At 44.9% G+C, this 21,612-nt stretch overlaps 2 protein-coding genes across 3 annotated transcripts in view; one reads left to right on the top strand and one right to left on the bottom strand.

Annotated features, from left to right (window-relative positions):
- MTREX (Mtr4 exosome RNA helicase) overlaps nt 1–20,392 on the top strand; it is a 76,614-nt gene extending 56,222 nt beyond the window's left edge. Inside the window, exons 24-27 of the mRNA XM_074995564.1 lie at nt 3,426–3,482; nt 4,543–4,705; nt 19,005–19,109; nt 20,118–20,392. Of these exons, the coding sequence (XP_074851665.1) occupies nt 3,426–3,482; nt 4,543–4,705; nt 19,005–19,109; nt 20,118–20,170 (378 nt within the window). The 3' untranslated portion in view covers nt 20,171–20,392. The remainder of the gene's footprint in view (nt 1–3,425; nt 3,483–4,542; nt 4,706–19,004; nt 19,110–20,117) is intronic.
- Nucleotides 20,242–21,612, bottom strand: part of PLPP1 (phospholipid phosphatase 1) — a 125,835-nt gene continuing 124,464 nt past the window's right edge. For both annotated transcript variants that reach the window (XM_074995568.1, XM_074995567.1), the window contains exon 6: nt 20,242–20,740. In XM_074995568.1, coding sequence (XP_074851669.1) covers nt 20,612–20,740 — 129 coding nt within the window. In that variant the 3' untranslated portion in view covers nt 20,242–20,611. The remainder of the gene's footprint in view (nt 20,741–21,612) is intronic.

The raw sequence follows: 21,612 nt of genomic DNA, 5'->3' as shown, positions 1-21,612 counted from the left end.
TATTTCAAACCTGCTAATTTACATGCCCCTTTCAAAAGGAAGGGGCACATGTAGACCCAGCCAATTTGTTTTGCGCTGGTTTTTACCAGCTTTATGTCCTTGACAAAATCTAAGTCAGATAGTTCCAAGGTGCCTGTTGCTATGGGTACCACATGTAAAAAAGGCTTAAGGAAAACACACAAGCAGGGTTGTTGTATGTGGTCACGGTTTGAAGCTACAGGACAAGGTTTAAACTGTATTTTTGGAATGATGGATTCTTCCAGAGAGTGGTTGGAAAGTACAGGTTGAACCTCTCTAATCCAGAACTCTCTTGTCAAGCAAACTCCGTAATCAAGCATGATTTTAGTTAGCCGGACGATCACGTCACTTGGTGTGGCCAAGTTTTCTGCAGTCCCATATTGTTTGTTTACAGTCCTCATTCTTGGTGTTCTGCGCTGTTGTTTAGCTGTGATTTACTCCCAAATGTCTTCTAAGAGCCCAGGAAGCAGTGGAAGTGTTGGTAATGTGCTAGAAAATATTCACCTCCTGTTACCTGGTAAATTTTCTCATCGGCACCAGTCAGGTCTCCAGGGTGCTGGATGAGAGAAGTTCAGCCTATGTAACTACCTTGAATTACGTAGGAGTAAATAATAAAGGGGGAAATGGGTATGCCATGTATTTGGAATACAAAATACAACTGGTTACGCCTATAACTAATCTATGTGAGCATCGCTGGGCATACTGAAGGTTCCTACAACTTCAGCGTCAGTCGAGACCGGTGGGGGGGTGATGGCAGTTACCTGCCTAAAATGGGCTTGGCTACATAAATGGAGTTTCTGGGGAAGTGTGTCATTTTGGGGGAGGATTGGCTTTTTTTAATGAAGATCATTTCCGTAAAAGCACACATGCAGAACTACTCACTCACTCAGACGTACAATGACTAGTCACATCCAGGACTTTCTTGTTCTCTAGGGCTGCCCCCTCTGCTTCTCTCTTATAATTTCTGCCTTGCATAGAATACCATGCAAGAAAGCTGATCTCTGCACTGGTTGAAAGAAGCTATCCTAAGCAGGACTTGTAAACTTTTTCTGCAGGCCTTTGTGGACTCACTGGCAACCATAGATTTTACTAGAACTTTATATTGTTCTGGTTCAGTGACCTAAAATACTGTAACTTTTAGAACCGTTGTAAAATCAGGTTGATAGTAAAGGAAATGTCCACCATTCGCTTTGAAGTTAAACATGAATCCGTGGACTTCAGGAGGCTGGCAGCAAGCTTACTGCCAGGCATAGACACTAACATAAGCCTTAAGGCCAATGGTGCATACTTTAACACTGTCAAATGCAAGCCTTTTTAGGGAGAGACCTTATGAGGTCCTAGCTTAACAACACTAAGAATTCAAGCATTTGATCCCTACACAAGCAGATTCCACATAGGCTCTTAGGTAAAAGGGTGGCAGCTCTTGTTATGTCAGCCATCAGAGAGCAATTCATTTTATTTGTTGATTGGCAAAAATGTCTATTGGCGTGCCTGACGTGAATGATTTTGTTAAAATATTTGCATGAAGATTCACTCTTGCAGGCCCTGGGGGAGCTAATCGCTGCTCTCTGCTCCTCATGCAGCACAGCTGCTAGTGAAGCCTCATGTGGTGTCAAGCTCTCCTCGATAGGTACTAGCGTGAAGGTGCCAATGGAGGAGCAGCACAAGAGCACCCACTCTCCTTTTGGAAAGAATCTTACTTACGTTGTAAACAGAACTGCCCAGACTCTGTTGTGTTTCCAGTATGAGTAGCAAATTTGAATTTACAGTAAAACTCCTATTATGGTTGTCACCATTGAAAACTGGAACGTATTTATGACTTGTACATGCAGGTCTATGATCCTGACCAGTGTTCTTGTGGACACCAATACAGCTGTTAAAACCGGAAAACAATAATACAGAGGTCAAGGAAGTTGAGTTAAAAATCTAAAAGCCTGAGGTGCATCGTTGTCTGAAGGGTTTTAGCCCATTTAACTTTTTTATACTCGGACATTTATCATTTTTTAAAACATGGTGCAAATATAAATAAGCCTCTTACACAGATGAGCCATGTCACCTCTTCAAAATACCTAGCTTCTGCCCACCAAACCTCCTACATTGTGCAGCATGCCCCGGATGCCCTGCTGTCCTACTTTCCGATTAAGCAAATAAAGCTGAATGACACAATCAGCAAAGCTTGGTCATCTTTCCGTGCTTTCCAACAAGAAAGAAAATGCTCTGCTTGTGGAAATTTTGATAGTCAATATATTTAAGAAAACATTTCTTATGAGAGGGAAGTAAATATAGCTTTTGTCAGAAACCATAACTGTGTGCTTACTGGCTTATACAATTATATTAATTTCACAAAGATGTCCCTCGTTGAGAATTGGAAGTTTTTTTTTCTTCTAATTTTACTCCAGTGCTTGGGGGAGGGGCAGGATTTCTCAGTAGGACAATTACCACTAATTCATAGCAAGTACTATGTAGGATGAATGTAAGTATATGTGACTCAGAAATTTAATATTGCCTCTTTCATAAAAGTTTCAAGATTATACATCTTATTTTTAATTCAATTCATAGTGCTTATGGTTGGCAAGGACTTCTTATTGTCATATGGCCTTTGAAATTCAATATAAATACTCATTCTGCAAGTAAAGCCAGTTCCTTTTAAATATCATTCAGTTTCCTACCTAAGTCTGAATACTTAGTATTTATGCTGCTGGTACTTGAAGAAATTCAAAGTATTCTCCTATAGAGATGCTTAGTATTGTAAATATATTTTAGTAAAATCATGTAAGATGTCACTACAGTTAGATAGTAAAATGTAGCACCTATCTTGACTTGAAAAGTGAAGCATAGCAGATGCTAGTAATTTACTGTAAAGGAAGTGATGCCTGTGTGACCCATTGCTCAACTACAGTAAAATTAGGTAACGGAACACGTTATAGATAATATTATAGACCACAAAGTCTATTAGTAACAGCAGGCAGGACACACAGGGTTGTTGCATATTTTTTATATTCTTAATTAAAAGTAAAGCTTCAAGTTCATAATAAAATGCCTGTTCATTGGTACATTCTAAAATAATTTATATTATTCAAAACTCAGACTTAAGTTTTAAGGGGCACCGTCTTGAATGTGTTTAGTACAGAAACAAGCATCTTTCTTAGTCCTATTAGCATGTTTTCTTTATTGAAAGGCTTTTGTGTTTAGCTTATTTATACTTCAACATTTATGTTAAGGATGCCTGTAGTGCTCTATTGTTAAATACACCTACCTGAAGTAGATCCTAATATTTGTGAAAACAGTTTTCAGAAGGCATTGGTAATGGTTAATACGGTCTGTCTGGTAATGTTGCTGGTCTGGTTTTGCATTTAACTTGATTTAAGTCAGGAATATGGAGTTTGATGGGTTTCTTTTCCTTCCAGTCCAGCGAAATGCCCAAATTGACAGAGCAATTGGCAGGACCACTTCGCCAAATGCAGGTAGTTTTCCAATGAAAATCTCTTTGATTTCAGTGGGACAGCTTGCATGCAAAAATTTAAGCATATGCAGAAGTGTGGAATTAAAACTCAGTTCTGGTAAAAATTCTTGAGTTGTCTGATTGTAGTAACAAACGACTGCCATCATAGTAGAGTTTTTCTATTCGGGTTTTGAGGAATGTGTGCAAATTAGGGGATCAGAGCTTTTGTAGCCCACGGTTATTGCCAGCACCAGGGATTATTCGTAAATTCTTCCACCCTACCCCACAGGAAATCGCTCTGTTCTCCATCCCATCCCCTTCTATTTCGTGAACTCCCTACAACTCTCCACAGCCAGGGTTTTCTGCGAACTCTGATGACCTCCACTTTTCCTTCCACCAGGCCACGGGTTCTGCATGCCCCCTTTTCCATACCTAGACCCTCCAGTCTTTCCCCTACCCAGCTGCGTTCCCTATTTCTCTCCACCAAGAGTCACATACCCTGTATTCTCTCACCTTGTAAACAAGAGTTTTCTCCTTCATGCGTGGAGCTGTATGCATGCCCACATTCCCTCCCCCATCCCATTATCGTTAGTCCGGGATAAAAGACATTCTGGGTGTATCAAGTTAAACTTTACTGAGAGTAGGAGAAGGTTGGTAATGTGCTGGAAGACATTGAGTGCTTTCACTGACTTGTTTGCTCTACAGACAGCTGTAGAGATGTTTAAGGCTGTGGTTCTGCTCAATGGGCTTCACATGTCCCCAGTTTTTCCGAAATCAGTAGGGCTGTTGGTAGCCCAGAATATTTCCTGAAATTTTGATACTGATCAGATGTATAGTTCAAAGGTTAGCATGTTACACTTGTAAACAGAGAAGTGCCATCAATTTGTGTGTGAGGTCTTCATGAGCTTGACCAGTATAATGTGTTTTTCTTAAAATTTAACACACAGGTTAATAACTGCATTACACACCGCTTGTTTACATTGAGTCTAATTTAGATTTCAAATTCAGTGTACCTGTTTCTGATTTTGAAGAATTTGTCACACTGCAACTTGGCTTTAAAGTTAACCCTTTTATTGTTAAAGGAATGTGCTAAAAGAATTGCCAAAGTTTCAGCAGAAGCTAAATTGGAAATCGATGAGGAAAATTATCTAAACTCCTTCAGACCTAACCTGATGGATGTAGTATACACATGGGCAAATGGAGCTACTTTTGCTCACATCTGCAAAATGACAGATGTCTTTGAAGGTATGTGCTTTTAAACTTTCATTTTATGAAATGTCAGTGTGGTGCAATCCACATGTTCTGTGTGATTGACCTCCATGCTTTGTGATGTAGCTAAAGTTTGCGTTCTTCCTTGAGAGAAAATTGAGAATCTCAAAGGACCAAAGCTGGTTCAGAATATCCTTCTGAAAGCACTGTGAAGTTACTCAAGCTACATGTTTTCAAGTATTTGCTTTCTCTGTAGTAGCAAACCACAAACTTTTTCCAGCTTGTGTATAAATCATTTTAAGTCTACTTAACTGTTTGGTAATTTGGAAACTGTAACATATTTTAAGGGGTTTGACTCAGCCTTTGATAATAAATAACCAATTTATTTAACGAAAAGGAGTACCATTTATAAAATCCTAAATGTTGCAGTGTGTTATGCTTATAAGAAAAATTATAATGCTCAATTTCTTATTCAAAGCAGAAATTTTTGCCTCAGAAAATCGATACGTCTTTTCACATCAATTAATGATTATCAGCAAAACATTGTGCAAGGGAAAGTGGGGTTTTTGCTTCACAGCTTCAGTTTTATAGAAGTTAAGTCCTTAGCACTTAATTAAAAAGTCAGAGGAGAAAGCATTTTGGAGAGAAGCTAAGGGAGGGAGTCTTAAAAATGTGCTAGCAGAGGGAAGAGTCTTTACTTCGGTCAACTTTAAGGAATATGCATCCTACTTTCATTTTAGCTGTGTTTACAAAGGTGAGGAGGTTTTACACAGTTCATTGAGTTGACATACTAGAGTCAGTTTCTCATTTCCATAACAAAGTTGATTCATTTTGACGTGTAAAGGAAGAAGTCTAACTTCTTCTTCGAGTGTCCCCGTGGGTGCTCCACAATAGGTGTCAGGCTCGCCCGGCGCCGCAGATCGGAAATCTTCCAGCAGTTTCTCCTGGATCGCGCATGCGCTGGCGCACGCCGCTCCCCTGTGCACCCCCGGCCACGTGCGCAATCCGGTCCCCGCCAGTTCCTTCTCAACCGCCATCGGCTGCAGACGGAATCCGCTCAGGCTAAGGCCAGCATCCGATCAGATAGTGTTTCTACGTGTAAATTGTTGTGGTTTTGGTTTAAAAAAAAAAAAAAAGAGGACAGAGAAGAATAAAAAAAAAAGAAAAATATATAATAAAAAGAGAGAGTGGAGCGGAGAAGAAGAGTGGACATGAAGGCCAGTAGGCCGCCCGCTGCCCCACAGGCCAGTGACCTCGATTTGGGTAAAAAGGCACGGATTAAGTGCTAAGTACCCTATTAAGAGTAAAGGGCTCACCGCGATGGCCTCTTCAGGTTTTAAAAAGTGAGAGTCCTGCCGTGAAGCTATGCGAGCCTCTGATGGGCATAGTGAATGCATCTGCTGCCTGGGGGAATCACGTTACCCAGAAGTGTTCTCACTGTGCTAAGCTCACAGCCAGGGCCAGGAAAGACAGAGAAATGCGTCTTAAAATGCTCTTGTTTGACAAGGCCCTCCAGCCGGACTTGCCGGAGAAGCCTCACCCAGAAGGGCCCTCTGGGTTGCATAAGAGGAAGGCAGCTTCTCTGACCCCCTCAGTGCAGAAACGGAGGAAACTCTCCCCAGCTCAATCCTTGCCGGCGGTTTCAGCGAGCGGGACGAGCGGAGCGCACAGCCCCCAGCCGCATACTCAGGCAAGTGGCAGCGCGGCAGCGCACGTGGCAGAGGCTGAGCCTCCAGTTACACAACAGCCGGCACGCGTGGTGCCTAGAGCATCAGCGAGGCAAGTGCAGGAACCAGCGGCACCGCCACAGGCAGCACCGGACCCCGCGGCACCAACGGTGCAGGGCCGCCAGGCACGGAACCTGCAGGCACCGGAGGAAGTTACCCGCGCGGCACCGCAGCTGAGCGTGCCGAGCGCGGTGCCGACAGCAGGGCCGAGATCCCTGGCACGGGAGGGGGCAGTGCCAGGCCTGCAGGGGAGGGGCAAGGCAAAATCAAAAGCCCGGCACCGCAGCCCATCTCCAGACAGGGCTGTGCTGCTACTAGCAACAAGCCCTCCCCCTGTGCTACACACGCCACCCAGAAGGCCTGGGTCTCCACCAGCCTATCCAGAACCTCCTTCTCCATTCCTCCAACCAATGTTACCATGGCTTGGGCCACCTTCACCTTTTCTGGGATTGGATCCCCTAGAGTACTATCACAAACCAGTTTCACCTCTATCTGTGTCGTCGCAGAGGTCTCGCTCTCCCAGATGTCGGGGGTACACACCCCGTGAGTGGTCTAGGTCTCCATCCCCGGACCCTTGCCCATGTTGCCATGGTCGTCCTTATCATGCTGGACACAGACACCCAAGGCCTACGCCCAGGGGCAGGTCCCCCCCGGCCGTTCAATACCCCCGTGGACACTCCCGATCGGGGACGGAAGCACAATTATCTCAAGGGGAGTTAATTTTAGAACCCCGAGATTTTCCTTCAGAATCCTCCAGCGAGCAAATGTATCATCGACCGCAGGAGCCTGAGGGTTCGAGGGAGGTTTACCCTAGTGGTTCCTCCTCATCCTCCCCAGATGAGGCCATGGCCCCCGGGGATGTCTCTCCCCCGGATGACCTCAAACAGTTTCAGGAGCTGTTTAAAAGGGTGGCTTTCACACAAGGCATTCAAACGGCAGAGGTGCAGGAGAAACATCACAAACTCCTGAAAAATTTGAGACCCCCGGTTTCATCCAAAATTGCTATTCCGCTGGACGAAGCCATTATGGAGTCAGCCACCACCATATGGCAGACTCCGGCCTCCGTTCCACCTACGAACAAGAGAGTGGATAAGAAGTACTTCGTCCCGGCAAAGGGCATGGAGTTCCTCTTCAGTCACCCACAACCAAATTCGTTAGTGGTCAAATCGTCCCAGCAGAGGTCAAAGGCTTCTCAGTACAAATCGGGGGGATCGGACAAAGATGCTAAGAAGCTAGAGCTGTTTGGCAGGAATGTATATTTCTCCTTTACCCTGCTATTGAGAATGGCAAATTATGCGGCAGACCTAGCGAACCATAATTTTGATAATTACTCCAGGCTTACTCCTCTCATGGATTCACTTCCGGAAGATAAGAAGCCGGTGTTAAAGGCACTAGTGCAAGAGGGCTACGCAGCATCGCGGACAGGAGTCCAGATTGCCCTGGATGTGGCGGATATGGCGGCACGTTCAACGGCTACAGCAGTGGTCATGCGTAGAGAATCCTGGCTCCAGACATTGGATATCCCGAGGGACCTACAGGCGAAGATCGTGGACCTTCCCTTTGACACGCAAAAGCTGTTTGCAGACTCAACTGACTCGGTCCTCCACTCCAGTAAGGACTCGAGAGCTACACTTAGAACCTTGGGTATTTATACTCCTCCATAAAGGAAGAAAAAATATTATCCTCAGCAAAGACACTACCCGTACCAACCGCAGCGCGCTCAGTATCAATGGGGCTACGACCAAGGGCGCCATCAACAGCAGCAACAGTACAGAACTCCCAGGCGACGTTCTCAACAAAGCTGTACGCCCGCGGGACAGGCCCAAAGGCAACAAGTTTGACGGGTATGTCGGGGGCTGCACTATCACTACCATCGCTCAATGCCACTCTCATCTCATGTTCCATCACCGCCTCAGACCGTTCCACCCCCAATGGCAAAAGATCACCACAGACAAATGGGTGCTGGAGATCATAGCCACGGGTTACGCGATCCCTTTCCAGTCGCTCCCACCGACGAAGCCTCCCTCCAGGCCTCACCTCCGGGACGCTGCCCACAAGGCAAGGCTCAAGCAGGAGGTGGACCACCTTATGGTCATAGGGGCGGTGCAAAGAATGCCGGAACAATTCCAGGGGAAAGGCTTTTATTCACGCTACTTCCTAACAGAGGAGAAAACAGGAGGTGGAGGCCCATCCTAGATCTTCGGGGCCTCAACCGCTACTTGCGCAAGCAACGTTTTCGGATGATCACAGTCGCCTCCATACTCATGGCACTGGACGATGGAGATTGGTTTGCAGCCCTCGACTTACAAGATGCTTACTTTCATATAACGATCCACCCGGCACACAGGCGCTTCCACCACTTTATGGTCGGCAAGGAACACTTCCAGTACAGGGTTCTTCCGTTCAGCCTCTCCTCGGCCCCCAGAGTCTTTACCAAGACCCTGGCGGTGGTTTCAGCCTACCTGCACAGACAGGGGGTGTTTATCTTCCCATACCTGGATGACTGCCTGCTGAAAGGGGTCTCGAAGGCAGAGGTCCTACGCATGATATGTGTCACAGCGGACACGTTTTCTTCACTGGGCCTAGTCATCAACCTCGTGAAGTCAAAGACCGAACCCACACAAGACAGTTCATAGGGGCACGCATAAACTCTATTACAGCAAGGGTGTACCTACCCGACGCCCGCTTCCGCACCATCAGTTCGCTGGTGCAAGTCATCACACACAGCCCCACGGTGCTGGTCTTAACGTGCTTACAGCAGCTGGGCCATAAGGCGGCAGTGACGTTTGTGGTACAGAACGCCAGATTGCACATGCGAAGCCTGCAGCATTGGCTGGTGAGCGTTTACAAACCAGCATCCCACACTGTCCACAGGGTGGTGTCGCCCACGACAGAGGTGCGCAGATCCCTGGCGTGGTGGGAAAACCCCAAAAATCTGCTAGTAGGGGTGCCCTTTCACCAACTACAAATTTCTATTTTTCTTACTACCGACGCCTCCCACATAGCATGGGGAGCGCACATCGGCGACAAGGTGACGCAAGGACTATGGTCCCCTGCGGAACAGACACTGCACATAAACATACTGGAGCTCAGAGCAGTGTTCAACGCCTGCAAACATTTTCAAACTGCCTATATGGCAAAGTAGTCGGGATCAATACCAACAATACCTCCACTATGTTTTACATCAATCGACAAGGAGGAGCCCGATCCCGTGCCCTATGTGCAGAAGTAGTCCAACTGTGGAACTGGTGCATCACCAACAACATAACGTTGAAAGCCTTGTACTTGCCGGGAGCTCACAACGTGAAAGCAGATCAGCTGAGCAGGCGCTTCGCACTCACGCACAAATGGCAGATCTGCTCTGATCTGCTACGGCCCATTTTTCACACATGGGGGTTTCCCCAGATCGATCTGTTTGCCACCCAGCACAACAAGAAGTGTCCCCAGTACTGCTCCAGGGCAGGAGTGGGGCGGGGGTCCCTGGGGGACGCATTCATGATTTCATGGAGGGGCTCCCTACTTTACGCGTTCCCCCTCATAGCGCTTATCCACAAGGTCTTGCAGAAAGCCAGAAGGGAGAGAGCTGGCATGATACTCATAGTCCCAACGTGGGATCAGCAGCAATGGTTTCCCTTGCTTTTGCGCATGTCGGACCGCCCATCGCTCCCTCTACCGGTGGCGCCGGACCTACTCACGCAGGCTCGGGTCCATAGTGCACCTGCACCCTCAGGGTCTGTGCCTACAAGCATGGCTAATCCATGGCTCAGCTCCTTAGAGAGCACATGTACGGAGGGAGTGCAACAGGTCCTGGAATGTAGCCGAAGGACTTCCACGAGGAAGACTTACAAGCAGAAATGGACTCGATTCACAGCCTGGTGTTCCGCCAAGCAGTTAGCTCCCCTTGATGTTCCTATACCGATAATACTAGAATACTTATTGGACCTCAAGAGGGGTGGGCTTTCTTTATCCTCGCTAAAAGTCCACCTCGCTGCTATATCAGCCTTTCAGCATACAGAGGAAGGGCCCATGGTATTCGCCCATCTTATCGTTACCAGGTTCTTGAAGGGACCGGTAAACCTGTACCCCCCTCGGAAACTGCTTCCACCATCGTGGAACTTGGACTTGGTGCTCAGCACGCTAACGGGTCCACCTTTTGAACCATTAGCCACAGTTCCCCTACGTCTCCTTACGATAAAAACAACCTTCCTCCTTGCAATTACATCAGCTCGCAGGGTGAGTGAGCTCGCAGCAGTGATGGCAACGCCGCCCTGCACAGTATTCTCAAAGGAGGCGGTAACCTTAAGGCTGCACCCAGCCTTTGTTCCAAAAGTTTCTTCAGAGTTCCATCTTAACGAACCAATAGTTTTACCCTCGTTTTACCCGAAGCCTCACAGCTCCAGCAAAGAGGCACGCCTGCATCTCCTGGATGTGAGGAGGGCGTTGGCCTTCTACATAGACAGAACTAAGTCCTTCCGGAAAACGGACAGGCTCCTAGTGTCTCTCGCTCCCAGGTCAAAAGGGGAAGGCCTCTCTTCAGAGAGAATTTCAAAGCACATTGTGTCCTGTATAAAAATGTGCTACGAGCTTCAAAAGACCCCTTTGCTGGCCCCGCCTAGGGCTCACTCCACCAGTGCGGTGGCGGCATCAACAGCCTACTTCAAGGGCATCGCGTTAAAAGACATCTGTAGAGCGGTGACCTGGTCATCCTACAACACCTTCACCAAGCATTGTGCCCTACATCAGGTATTCCAAGAGGATACCTGTCTGTCGACAACAGTCCTCTCGAGGGCAAGCTGCACATAAACCGATTACCCACCTCCTTTCTTGGGTTACTGCTGGGTAGTCACCTATTGTGGAGCACCCACGGGGACACTCGAAGAAGAAAGAGAAGTTACTCACTGTAGTAACGGTGGTTCTTCGAGATGTGTCCCCGTGGGTGCTCCACCACCCGCCCATCCTCCCCGCTTCGGATCTCTGTCTAGTGTTTTTCAGGAGCATTCGAGGAGGTTGGTCAAGGAACTGGCGGGGACCAGATCGCACACGTGGCCGGGGGCGCGAAGGGGAGCGGCGGGTGCTGGCGCATGCGCGATCCAGGAGAAACTGCTGGAAGATTTCCGATCTGTGGCGCCGGGCAAGCCCGACACCTATTGTGGAGCACCCAAGGGGACACATCTCGAAGAACCACCGTTACTACGGTGAGTAACTTCTCTTTCTAATATCTGTCTTTTTAAATTTGAGGCGTAAATGGACTTGATTTGAAATGAGAGGATCCATTGACCATTAGCTTCTATTCACTCTCAGATGCACTCAGGAATATTTTTTTATATTGTTTATGGACAAGTAAAAATGTAGTAGTTTGATTTTCTAGCTCTTCTCTGGTAGCCATTTTTGGGACACTGTGCATACAGTTTGATTTAGTGGAGAGCAGAGAATGCAAAGTTTGCGTTTTGTAAAGCCTTGTAGGGAATTCTTTCAAACCTTTTAACTTGATGCCAGAGTGTCGGCTATCAAAATTCAGGCAGTGATCTGTACTGAAATTACTTTGCATTTTATTGTTTTGCTTTTTCTGTTGCCAGCTCAGAAAACTACATGGGTTATCAAAAACTATTTTCCTTTAAAAAATGGAACACTAGAAGATTCTGTAGTTTACTTTTTGCTTCTTTGCATCTACAAAAATGTTTATGCTTTTGTAGTGTGACAGTTGACTTCTTCCTCAATAACATTTTAAGGGAATAAATATTTTTATTATTTTTTATGATGCACCATGATTTGAGCTTTAATTTATGGAACAATGAGTAAAGAACTGAGTGAGAATTAACTATTAATACTTTGCAAAATGTCATACCAGTATTAATCTTCTTAGAATGCTGGTAGTTTCTGAGGTGCAGCTGCTTTAAAGAATTAGAAAAATTTATTCCTTCCCCTGCTCCCACTTATTTGTTTTCCCAGTAGTGTCCTCCTTCAGAACAGCAGCATGATGTTGTATTCTTGCCCTTTGCTCCCCATTTTCTCCTTTGGGCCTTAAAATTCACAGATGGAATCTTATCTGGGGAAAGACTTTCAAAGAAAGTGATGCCAGGATTTCACTATCTATAATAAAACCCCAAAAGGGCTACAAAGTTTCCTAGCTTCTATCCACAACAAAAGTACCTGAGAAGAGACTCCTAACTCCAGGGGTGAACCTAGACATGGAACACCATGGGGAGGCCTGAGCCCAGGAGTGGGACTAGCTCATCCTTCTTCTTCCAACCATTGGTATGTCTGTAGTAGGGTTGCTAAAAATAAAGGACACAGTATCCTTCTTCCTAAGCAGATAGTCAGTCCACTTCAGACAATTCAGTGTGAACTGCAGAACAGATATCAAGATCTGGCAGTAGATCTTGTGTTCCTAGACAGGTACTCAGTGGTCTGTACTCCGCTCTTCAAAGCAAGAAAATCGAGAGGAGTTCAGGCCACCTTCAGCTCATAAGGAGGTCAGTGAAGAAGGTGCAATTTGGGACAAAGACTCTAGCTTAGATCACCAAAATTTCTGCAAGAAGCCTAACAGCGTTGGTGGATTTGGCACAGTTTTAGATGCTCCTTCCCATTAGTATGGTCATAAACAGTTTGTAGTTTGCCAGCAGAAACAGTCACTAGCAAAGTAAAACGTTGCACTTTGGTCTGTCTTCTTCTCTGTGATACTCTCAAAGGTATTAGCAGTGGTAATAGTTGGGTTGAACAGTCTAAAACCATGTTGTCCAGTATGCTTGCTGTTCACCATATGTGGCAAACTGGACACCGCAGTGTGGCGAAATGCAGCTCCTTAGAGCCGCACATGTGGAGTGCCCTCCACCCACTCTGAACACGCACCTCAGCATTTGGTGGGACAAGCACATAGTGGAAGTGGCAGCAGCTCCTACTGTGGCTGTGGCTTGATGTGGCTTGTGCACTTCCAGCCACGGCATGGCCTCGCAGCAGTCACCAGCAGTTTGTGCACGGTTTGTGTGCATGCCTGGCTGTGGAAGAGGAGGGCATTTGTTTTGAGCTATGGGGTGGGGAGCCGTGGCAACCCTTGAATTTCTTTTGGACACCAGTGGTCTAAAACTTGAGTTCTCTACATCCTTAACTGACATGTACTGTTAAGGTTTAACCATTTGGTAAAGAAAGAGCAAATATGATTTACTTCCTGTGCTAAGTGTAAGTACTTCATGATCTTTAAAACTTGCTTGGTTACCTGTTAGGGCTGTATTCAGTATAGACGTTTGTACGTATTTTTGAACTTTCTGGGTGATGGCAAACAAAGGGAAAGGTAATAGTACCAGTGTACTGACATGCACTGACTGACCCATAGTACCAGTGGGTCATGTCATTTTGTGATAATGAAGCAAGAGCAAAAAAAAGGCGAGTGTTTTGAGTTGTCTTTGATCTTAAGAACCAGTGTTTTGCTAATGATTAGGTGACATGCTGAACACAGTGTATCCCAGCCTACCCTTCCAGCAGCACTATGGCCAGCGCTATATTGGTTAGCACTTTTCTTCACTGCACAATTTTATTGTGTTTGATCAAGTTGGGTAATCTTTGAAATAAGGAAGCTGACACATTCTTGCTCAGTTACTCTGAATTCCTGGTCAATTTGTGCTGGAAGTCTGAGGCGTAATGCCAAAAAATACTAAACTAGGCTTCCTGTGACCAACAGAAAACCTGGCACCGAGTACTTCTGGACTCAACACATTACTCCTGTTGAAAGGCGGCCTTCTGACCACTAGAAGAGATTGCATCCCTTGGAGATACGCTCCAAAGGAATAGGGAGGGAAACAGATGATGGAAGTTGAGTGTGTCTCCCAGCTAGCTGCTCTTCCTGTTTCCCCATTCTCTCTTGGCTCAATAGGCCACGCAAAGGGAATTTAAAAATACTATGTTCCCATTTTTTATATACCGCTTGTGTTCTGGAAAAGAGGACAGCTGACTGCTTCTGGGAACAGAGTTCGTTATTAGCTGCTATGGTTACTCTAGCCCTCGGATTACTCTTTGCAGTGGCAGAGCCAGTGACTTTTCTGCTTAACCCTGCCTTTCAAAAGAGGCAGACTTCTGTCGATGGTGAAGGTGCATGAGTCTTCCCTGAAGGAGGTTTGTAAAAGGAGACAAGTCCTGCAGCACTGTCCACAAACAAATGCTGGACCTCTAAGGATTTGCCCAGATAGAGCATTATGGACTTGGTAGCACACTGCATCTGCACAAAGCACCTGAGTTTCCTGCAGCACAGCAGTGCTGAATCCTGTGGTACGTTGACACAGTGGTTTCAAGTAAATTAAAAAGCTAGCTTTTATTAAATAGAATATGAAAATGAATAAGAAGAAACGTGGTGGTTGTTACTAAGTACAGGTCTCCATCAAAGGGCTTGTCTAGATGTTGGTAGTAGGTCAGTGCACATTAGGGAATATGTAATGCATATTAGCACTGTCCACATTAATAAAGTCTGACATGCTTCTGCGTTGTAGATTTACTCCCTGGGGTGCCTCGCACTCGCAGCTTATCTGGACAAGCCCTGTGATTCTTTCTAATTTAACACTGCCCTGTGTGCCAAGATTCTCAGCCACACTGAAAGCAACATTTAGTGCGAGGACAACTAGAAACTTTGTCATAGAGGGAAGAGGCTACAAAGGCGATAATGCTCTGTCTGGGTAAATGCTTGGAGGTTCAGCAGGAGGGAGTTAAACACTTAAGCACTTGAGGACAGGATTTGCATCTTCTGTGCCCCTTTGCATTGTGATGATGATATGCTGAGGGACAGAGGGAAACCTTAAAATGAGCACACTTAATTCATTCCTTGTTATTACAAAAACACCAACTTACACTGAGTTAAAGTGCAGCCAGGTGACAATTTTGGTGCCACCATCTTCTTTTGCCTCCCCCTTTTCCTCACAGCAAATGGCATGAGGAAAGACTTGTTTAGTGGGCATGTTCTTCACTATTACATCGGAGACAATTATATCCTGATCCAGATTTTTGTGTCCAAGACACACAGGCACCAGGACAAGATCTCTGGGAGGAAAACCTAAATTTAATAACTACATGAAGCAGTATAACTGCATCATCAACAGTTGGTTGGACATTAAGTGCCAGAGGCAAAAAACAAACTAAAAACAACAAATTAGTTTTGACCTGTAAGAAATTTTAGATTTTTCAGAATTGGGGTTCATTCCCCATTGGAATAAATCAACTTTACTGAAGCTTTTCAGCAAGACAAAAATGTCATTTTGGAAATAGTGAAATTATTTCAGAGGTGAAAAAATAAATTAAACTGTCAGATTTGAGTAATCCACTTCCAAGGTCTGTGACAGCCCTGACACACAGACTGTCACTGGCAGCCTCTCCCGGGGGATACCAGAGACTTGAGCCATCTTGCCTCCCTGCTGGACCTGACTCCTGCCAGAGCTCCCTGCCACTGAGCTGTAGCTCCTGGAAACCCTACTAGTTTTTCAGTGGAAATCTGGCTAGTGTTTCAACAAAAGATATAGCAAATCTGAACTTGCTCTGTCCTACACTACAGTTACCATCAGCTATGGAGCTGCAATAACTACAGTTCCTAACTTTTCTGTTGCAGATTAAGCCTCTAAGGGTGTGTCTACACTAGCCAGCTACTTAGAAGTAGCCGGCACAACATCGAAATAGCATGCGTCGCATCTACACACGCTGTGTGCTATTTCGACATTGAAATCGACATTAGGCGGTAAGACGTCGAAATCACTATTCCCATCCGAAGATGGGAATTGTGCCCTATTTTGACGTTCAGTGTCAAAGTAGGGTGTGTATAGATGATCCGTGTCCCGCCACGTCGAAATTGTGGGGTCCTCCATGGCAGCCATCAGCTGAGGGGTTGAGAGACACTCTGTCCAGCCCCTGCGGGGGCTCTGTGGTCACCACATGCAGCAGCCCTTAGCCCAGGGCTGCGTGCACAGGGTGTGCAACTGGTTGTCGGCTCTGTGGATCTTGTGCTGTGCAGGGCAAGCGTGTCTGGGAGGGGCCCTTTAAGGGAGTGGCTTGGGGCTTTGCTGGCCCCTTATTTCGACAGGGAGCGCTTGTATGTGTGGATGCTCCACATTTCCTTCCGGGGTGGCTCCTTTCAATGTTCCCTGTCACTACTTCAACATGGAATGTCGATGGCACCAGCCCTGGACAGTGTGTAGACGATACACGTTGAAGTAGCCTATTTCAAAATAGGCTACTTCAATGTAGTGTGCTAGTGTAGATGTAGCCTAAGTGTGCAAGAAGCTATTCCCAAAATGGGTGTGGAGTGCTGTGCCTTATTCCCCAACAAAGTTTTTTTGCTAAATAGCAGCAGTGTTGATTTTTTTTCCCAATGTGTGTGAATAGAAATTAACCCAGTCTCTATCTATCAGAACTGGCCATGAGAGCTTTATACTTATAAGATATGCCAGGCTTGGGGAAAAATGATAGAAAAGAGATCAACAGAAGATTGAGCTTTGAAAAAGAAAACTGCCAAGCAGTAATCTATTTAAGCATTTCTAGATTGACTGGGTTATGTTTGTAAAAGGAAGAGATACAGGTTTAGAAATAACTGATTGGAGGGTACAACTTTGTTTTGTATTTACAAAATCTTGCCTGCAGCAGTGCTAGCTAGAATGGAGACTGTCTAAGCTGGTACATGGTGAAATTATATTTTTGTAACTAGAGTGTAGCAGGATCTTTGAGAAACCTGAGTCAGTGCTTACCAAAGTGCAGTGTGGCTGTGCTCAGGAGAACTGCTGATGGTTGACTTCTTTTGGACTTGTGCTTTGTCTCAGTAATTGACTCCATGTGGCTTTTAACTTGCATAAGCTGCAAGTGGTTTAGCAGATATTGTATCCTCAGAGGAGTCACTCTTACTGTAGTAGGTGACATAATAGCAGCAATGAATGTGTTCATATGGATGCATAGTGGTTATGTTAAGACATGGCCTTAACAAAACCATTGTGCACGGGCTTTCACTGAATATAGACAGTTGGGGGATTAGGGGACTATTTTCAAAGGTCAGTATCATTAAGCTGGAGGGCAGAGGTCAGTTACAGACCATGGTTTCCCAAACAGGGGGGCATGAAGAAATTCCAGGGAGGGACGTGAGGTGACCCAGCCCCCTGCTGTTATTCTCCCTACCCCAAGAAAGAGCCAGCCTTTGCTTCGGGCTGTCAGCCTCTGCCATTTCATGTGGGTGATCCAGCGCAGCCACTACATATTTAAAAAAAAAAAAAAAAAAAAAGTGGAGCTAGCTGCTTCCTGCAAGTGAGGAAGTGCTGGTGGTGGCTAACTGTGGGGGGGAGGGGCTCAGGCTGGCAGGTGGGTGTGGCTGACCCACAGCTTGGGCTATCAAGTTTTTGTAAATGAATGTTTTGTTAAAAGGGAGGTTGGATGATAAGTGTTTCTCAAAAATCAAAAGGGGGTGTGATGCTGAAAAGTTTGGGAATCCTGCTCTAGACTTTGACTTCTGTGGTCTTCTTTCAGAACAGTTTGTGCTTTGTAGTGATAGTTGTCTAGGGAGTCACATCTAGTCAAAAGTGAAGTCTATACTGGACAGATTGTTACAATTTAATTTAAAGCTATTCTGTGATGTGAAACTAACAGGTAAAGTATATAATAGCATATTTTACTTACAATCACTTCTGTTTTAGGGCTATCAAGTGCTGTGCTTACACATTCTTATTTGTGCTAGACATCTGTACATGTTGTGGGACATGTCATGCACCTGAATCTAGTGCAGTTTGCTACTGTGTATGGGACCAGTGCGGGGAGAGAGTGGGAGCTGACAATGGGTCACACTCTTGACTCTGCCACAAAGCCCATCTGCCCACCAATCTCCCTGCTTTACATCCAATTGCTTTTAGAAGCAGATTGGCCCTTAAAGTTTGCATAGAGCAGAAGGAATCTGACTATAAAGAGAGTCTACTGTCAAATCTGGCATTCAGTTTATAGTGAAGGAAGACTCCAGGAAATTATGTATAAAACACCTATTGATTTTTTCCTTCAAAGCTGTTTGTTTGTGGGTTTTATTCCATTTTATATTTCTCTTGCTGCAAAAATTGCCCCTTGTCAAGACAATCATCTTTCAATAGGAAAGTTACTTTAGAAAGGGTTTTGGTTGGTTTTGAATGTACAGTGTTGGTGGTAATTAAGCACTGGTAGCTGTTATGCCTATGTAATACAACTTAGTTGTCTTGTACAGTCAGGCTTTCTAAAAGGCTTCACCATCTGAGACAGGTAACAACTAAAGTTCCAGGGGCAAAATTAGTTCCTAGGGCCAATGAACTGAATTTCTAGAAATGAAAGCTGCATTTTGGGGAAGCCTGTGAAGTCATCCATTTGTGACATAAGTTGGCCTGAAGCTGCAGTGTTTGTTACATCCCGACATTAGTGACAGCTGTATTCGCTGTAAGCTGAGCACAGGGGTGTGGGGGGTAGGAGGAGGGATTCAGCTGATTAGCAGAGTTGCTACAGTGGGCAGTGTACTGCCAGTACACATCAAATTTACTCAACCCATTAATTAGAGGGAGCATGGACATGTCCTGTAATGCATTTAATCAGCTCTCTTATGTATTGAAGTGACTGCTAAAATGAAAGGGCTTCTTTTTCTGTAGGTAGCATAATTCGTTGTATGAGGCGGCTAGAAGAATTGCTTCGACAGATGTGTCAAGCAGCAAAGGCCATTGGAAACACAGAGCTGGAAAATAAGTTTGCAGAAGGTATGTTTCTAGAAGGGTGAAAGTGAGTTGCTGTAAACTAAACATTTCACCTTTTAAAGAAACTCAAACCTGGATTTCCCCTTTTGAATTATTGTTGAAAATGCTTCACTGAGAAATTTTAAAATGGTGCTTAATACAATGCCAACTTGATTCTTTACAGCAGGGGGGGAGAACAGCTGGCCCAGATTCAGATCCTGAAGCTTGGGGCTCCCTTCCACACATTGGGCTTTGACAGGGCAGGAAGTAAGGCAGCTGCTGCTCCTCCTTCCCCTACACTGCCTAGGGGATGACAGTATAGTGCTGCCTGTAGACAGACTTCACCCACTACTCTAATGGGCTGGAATTCCAGCTGATGAAAGCTTGTGGGGGTGGGGGGCTGGTGCCTGGCAGCAGGGGAAGAAAGCTCCCCAGAGCAGCACTTCTATGGCAGCACCTAGAGAAGTACACCTAGCCCTAGCCCCCTTGCACCCTCTCCTCTTATCCCTAGACCACCCAGTCTGACTCCAAACACCATCCTGCTCCTGCACTCTCCTACACCCTGACCCTCCTCCCGGTTTGGATTCCACACTGGGTTAACTTGGCCTGGAGAATGCTCTGATCCTCAGTGAATACCCTACATTAGTGTCTATAGTGCAGGAGCATGAGGGGAGCAAGGGTTGGGTGAATTGGGATTTTTGTGTGGGTTAGTGACCCCTTTCTCATAAGTGATTCCGCAGCCCTGCTTTACAGGGAGATATGGGTGCTGGAAAGCTTGATTTAAGTTTTACTCCTATTGCAAATAAACTCCCTAAAACCATACTCTTACATAAATATTGGGAAGATGTGTACCTATATTTACTTTTGGAAGAATAGACACGTTATCCTTCTAAGCACTTCTTCTTGAGTCTGACGGTGCCTATAGAATACACAAGTTTCAGGGAGGTAACTTTTAATAATCCCTTTTATCTATTGACCCAAGGTCCAGCACCTACCTGTATAGCCTGACACCTATTTTCTCTTTTCAAATAGGCATTACCAAAATCAAGAGAGACATTGTGTTTGCTGCAAGCCTCTACCTGTAAGGAGGAGATTTTCTGGAAGGTGATTATGGACTGGAAGCAATTTGAGAATAATTTAGACTGGCAGCATCAGACCAGTTTGCCATCTTCAGCCCAAGCTAGGCATTTAATTCAGTTTTGGTGTATGTATTTAAACAAAAGCATTCAAGCCAAGCATATTACATACAGTGCTGTTTGTACAGAATGTTGCCATGTTATTTTAATAAAAAATTACATGTTTTTTAAGCAGGAAGCTTGAACCCAACAATTTTAAAAAAAAGACTGAGCTATTGCTATACACAATGGTGTTAAATGTTACTATATACATTTAAAGTGAGCATCCAAGAGATACAGCAGCAACAGTCCCTTAAAGGCATTTATTTTGCGTACTTAAGAGGGGACCCATCAAATTTTTTTCCTTTTAAGAAAGCAGGCAACTTCACAGGATCATTGCTCAGCAATTCATCATGGTTGATGGTTACTGCCGTAGTGATTTCCATTTGTTGGTGTCTCATGTAGAGTTGTGTGTGAATCTTCTTCAGTGGGCTTGAATGTACATCCCCTCATTTTGAAAAAATCTGATACATAGACAACCTAATTGAACAGTTGTACACTATTAGTATCCTGTAAAACTTATTCCTTGCAATTATCCACAAGAGGAGGAAGTCCTACTTGATAAGTTCTACGTGTATATAGCACATACAGCTATGGAACTAAATTTACTGGTTCTGTGAGGAAATGACTACATGAGCTATTTCTATTTAAGCGCCAATCAATTACCTGAATGCCTGTTCAATCTACAATATTATGTTGGGTGACAGCTGACTCAATTTTCCCTGTTAGTATTTTGGGATGAAACAGAAGTAATACAAGACATTTATGATTGGCTCAAAGTCTGATTAACTGTCTGTGACTTAAGATTGTTTTCACACAATCAAGCAAATGCTGTCCATGCTACTTCCTGGAGAATGACTAATACAAGCATCAGAATGTCCACTAGTGGGGAAGGTAAATAAATCACATGCATTAGCATGGTTGTTTCTGCTTCATCCTATTAACTGTGGCTTGGAAAACAAATTTCAAACCTTACAGCATTCCTGTCTTTATATTTAAATATAAGTTGGAAACTTACATTGATTTAAAATGTAAAAGCACATGAGGTGAGTCTGTGGTAAATCATTTGTCTACTATGTATTCAACCCAAGCAGGACAGAATATTCAGAGAGATTAATCAATGCACTCCTAACTTAGGTTAAATTTAGGACAGTACCTACCTGTAGCCAGTTTTTGAAGAGTGAAACCCCTGCACTGCCTCAGCCTTTGGAACCAGAGTTTAAAGTGCTAAATGTACTATTTTCTCAACTTTTCTTCATTTTAGTTCAACCAGGAAAAATAGTGGAAGGATGAGATGAGATTCTCAAGTCTTGGAGGACATAACCAGAAATACCCAGTTCAATTCAGTAAAT

This window comes from Carettochelys insculpta, chromosome 5, assembly GCF_033958435.1.
Source record: "Carettochelys insculpta isolate YL-2023 chromosome 5, ASM3395843v1, whole genome shotgun sequence".
Classification (NCBI taxonomy): Eukaryota; Metazoa; Chordata; order Testudines; family Carettochelyidae; genus Carettochelys; species Carettochelys insculpta.
Note: the sequence above shows the minus strand (reverse complement) of the source record. Positions and strands in the feature narration are given on the sequence as shown.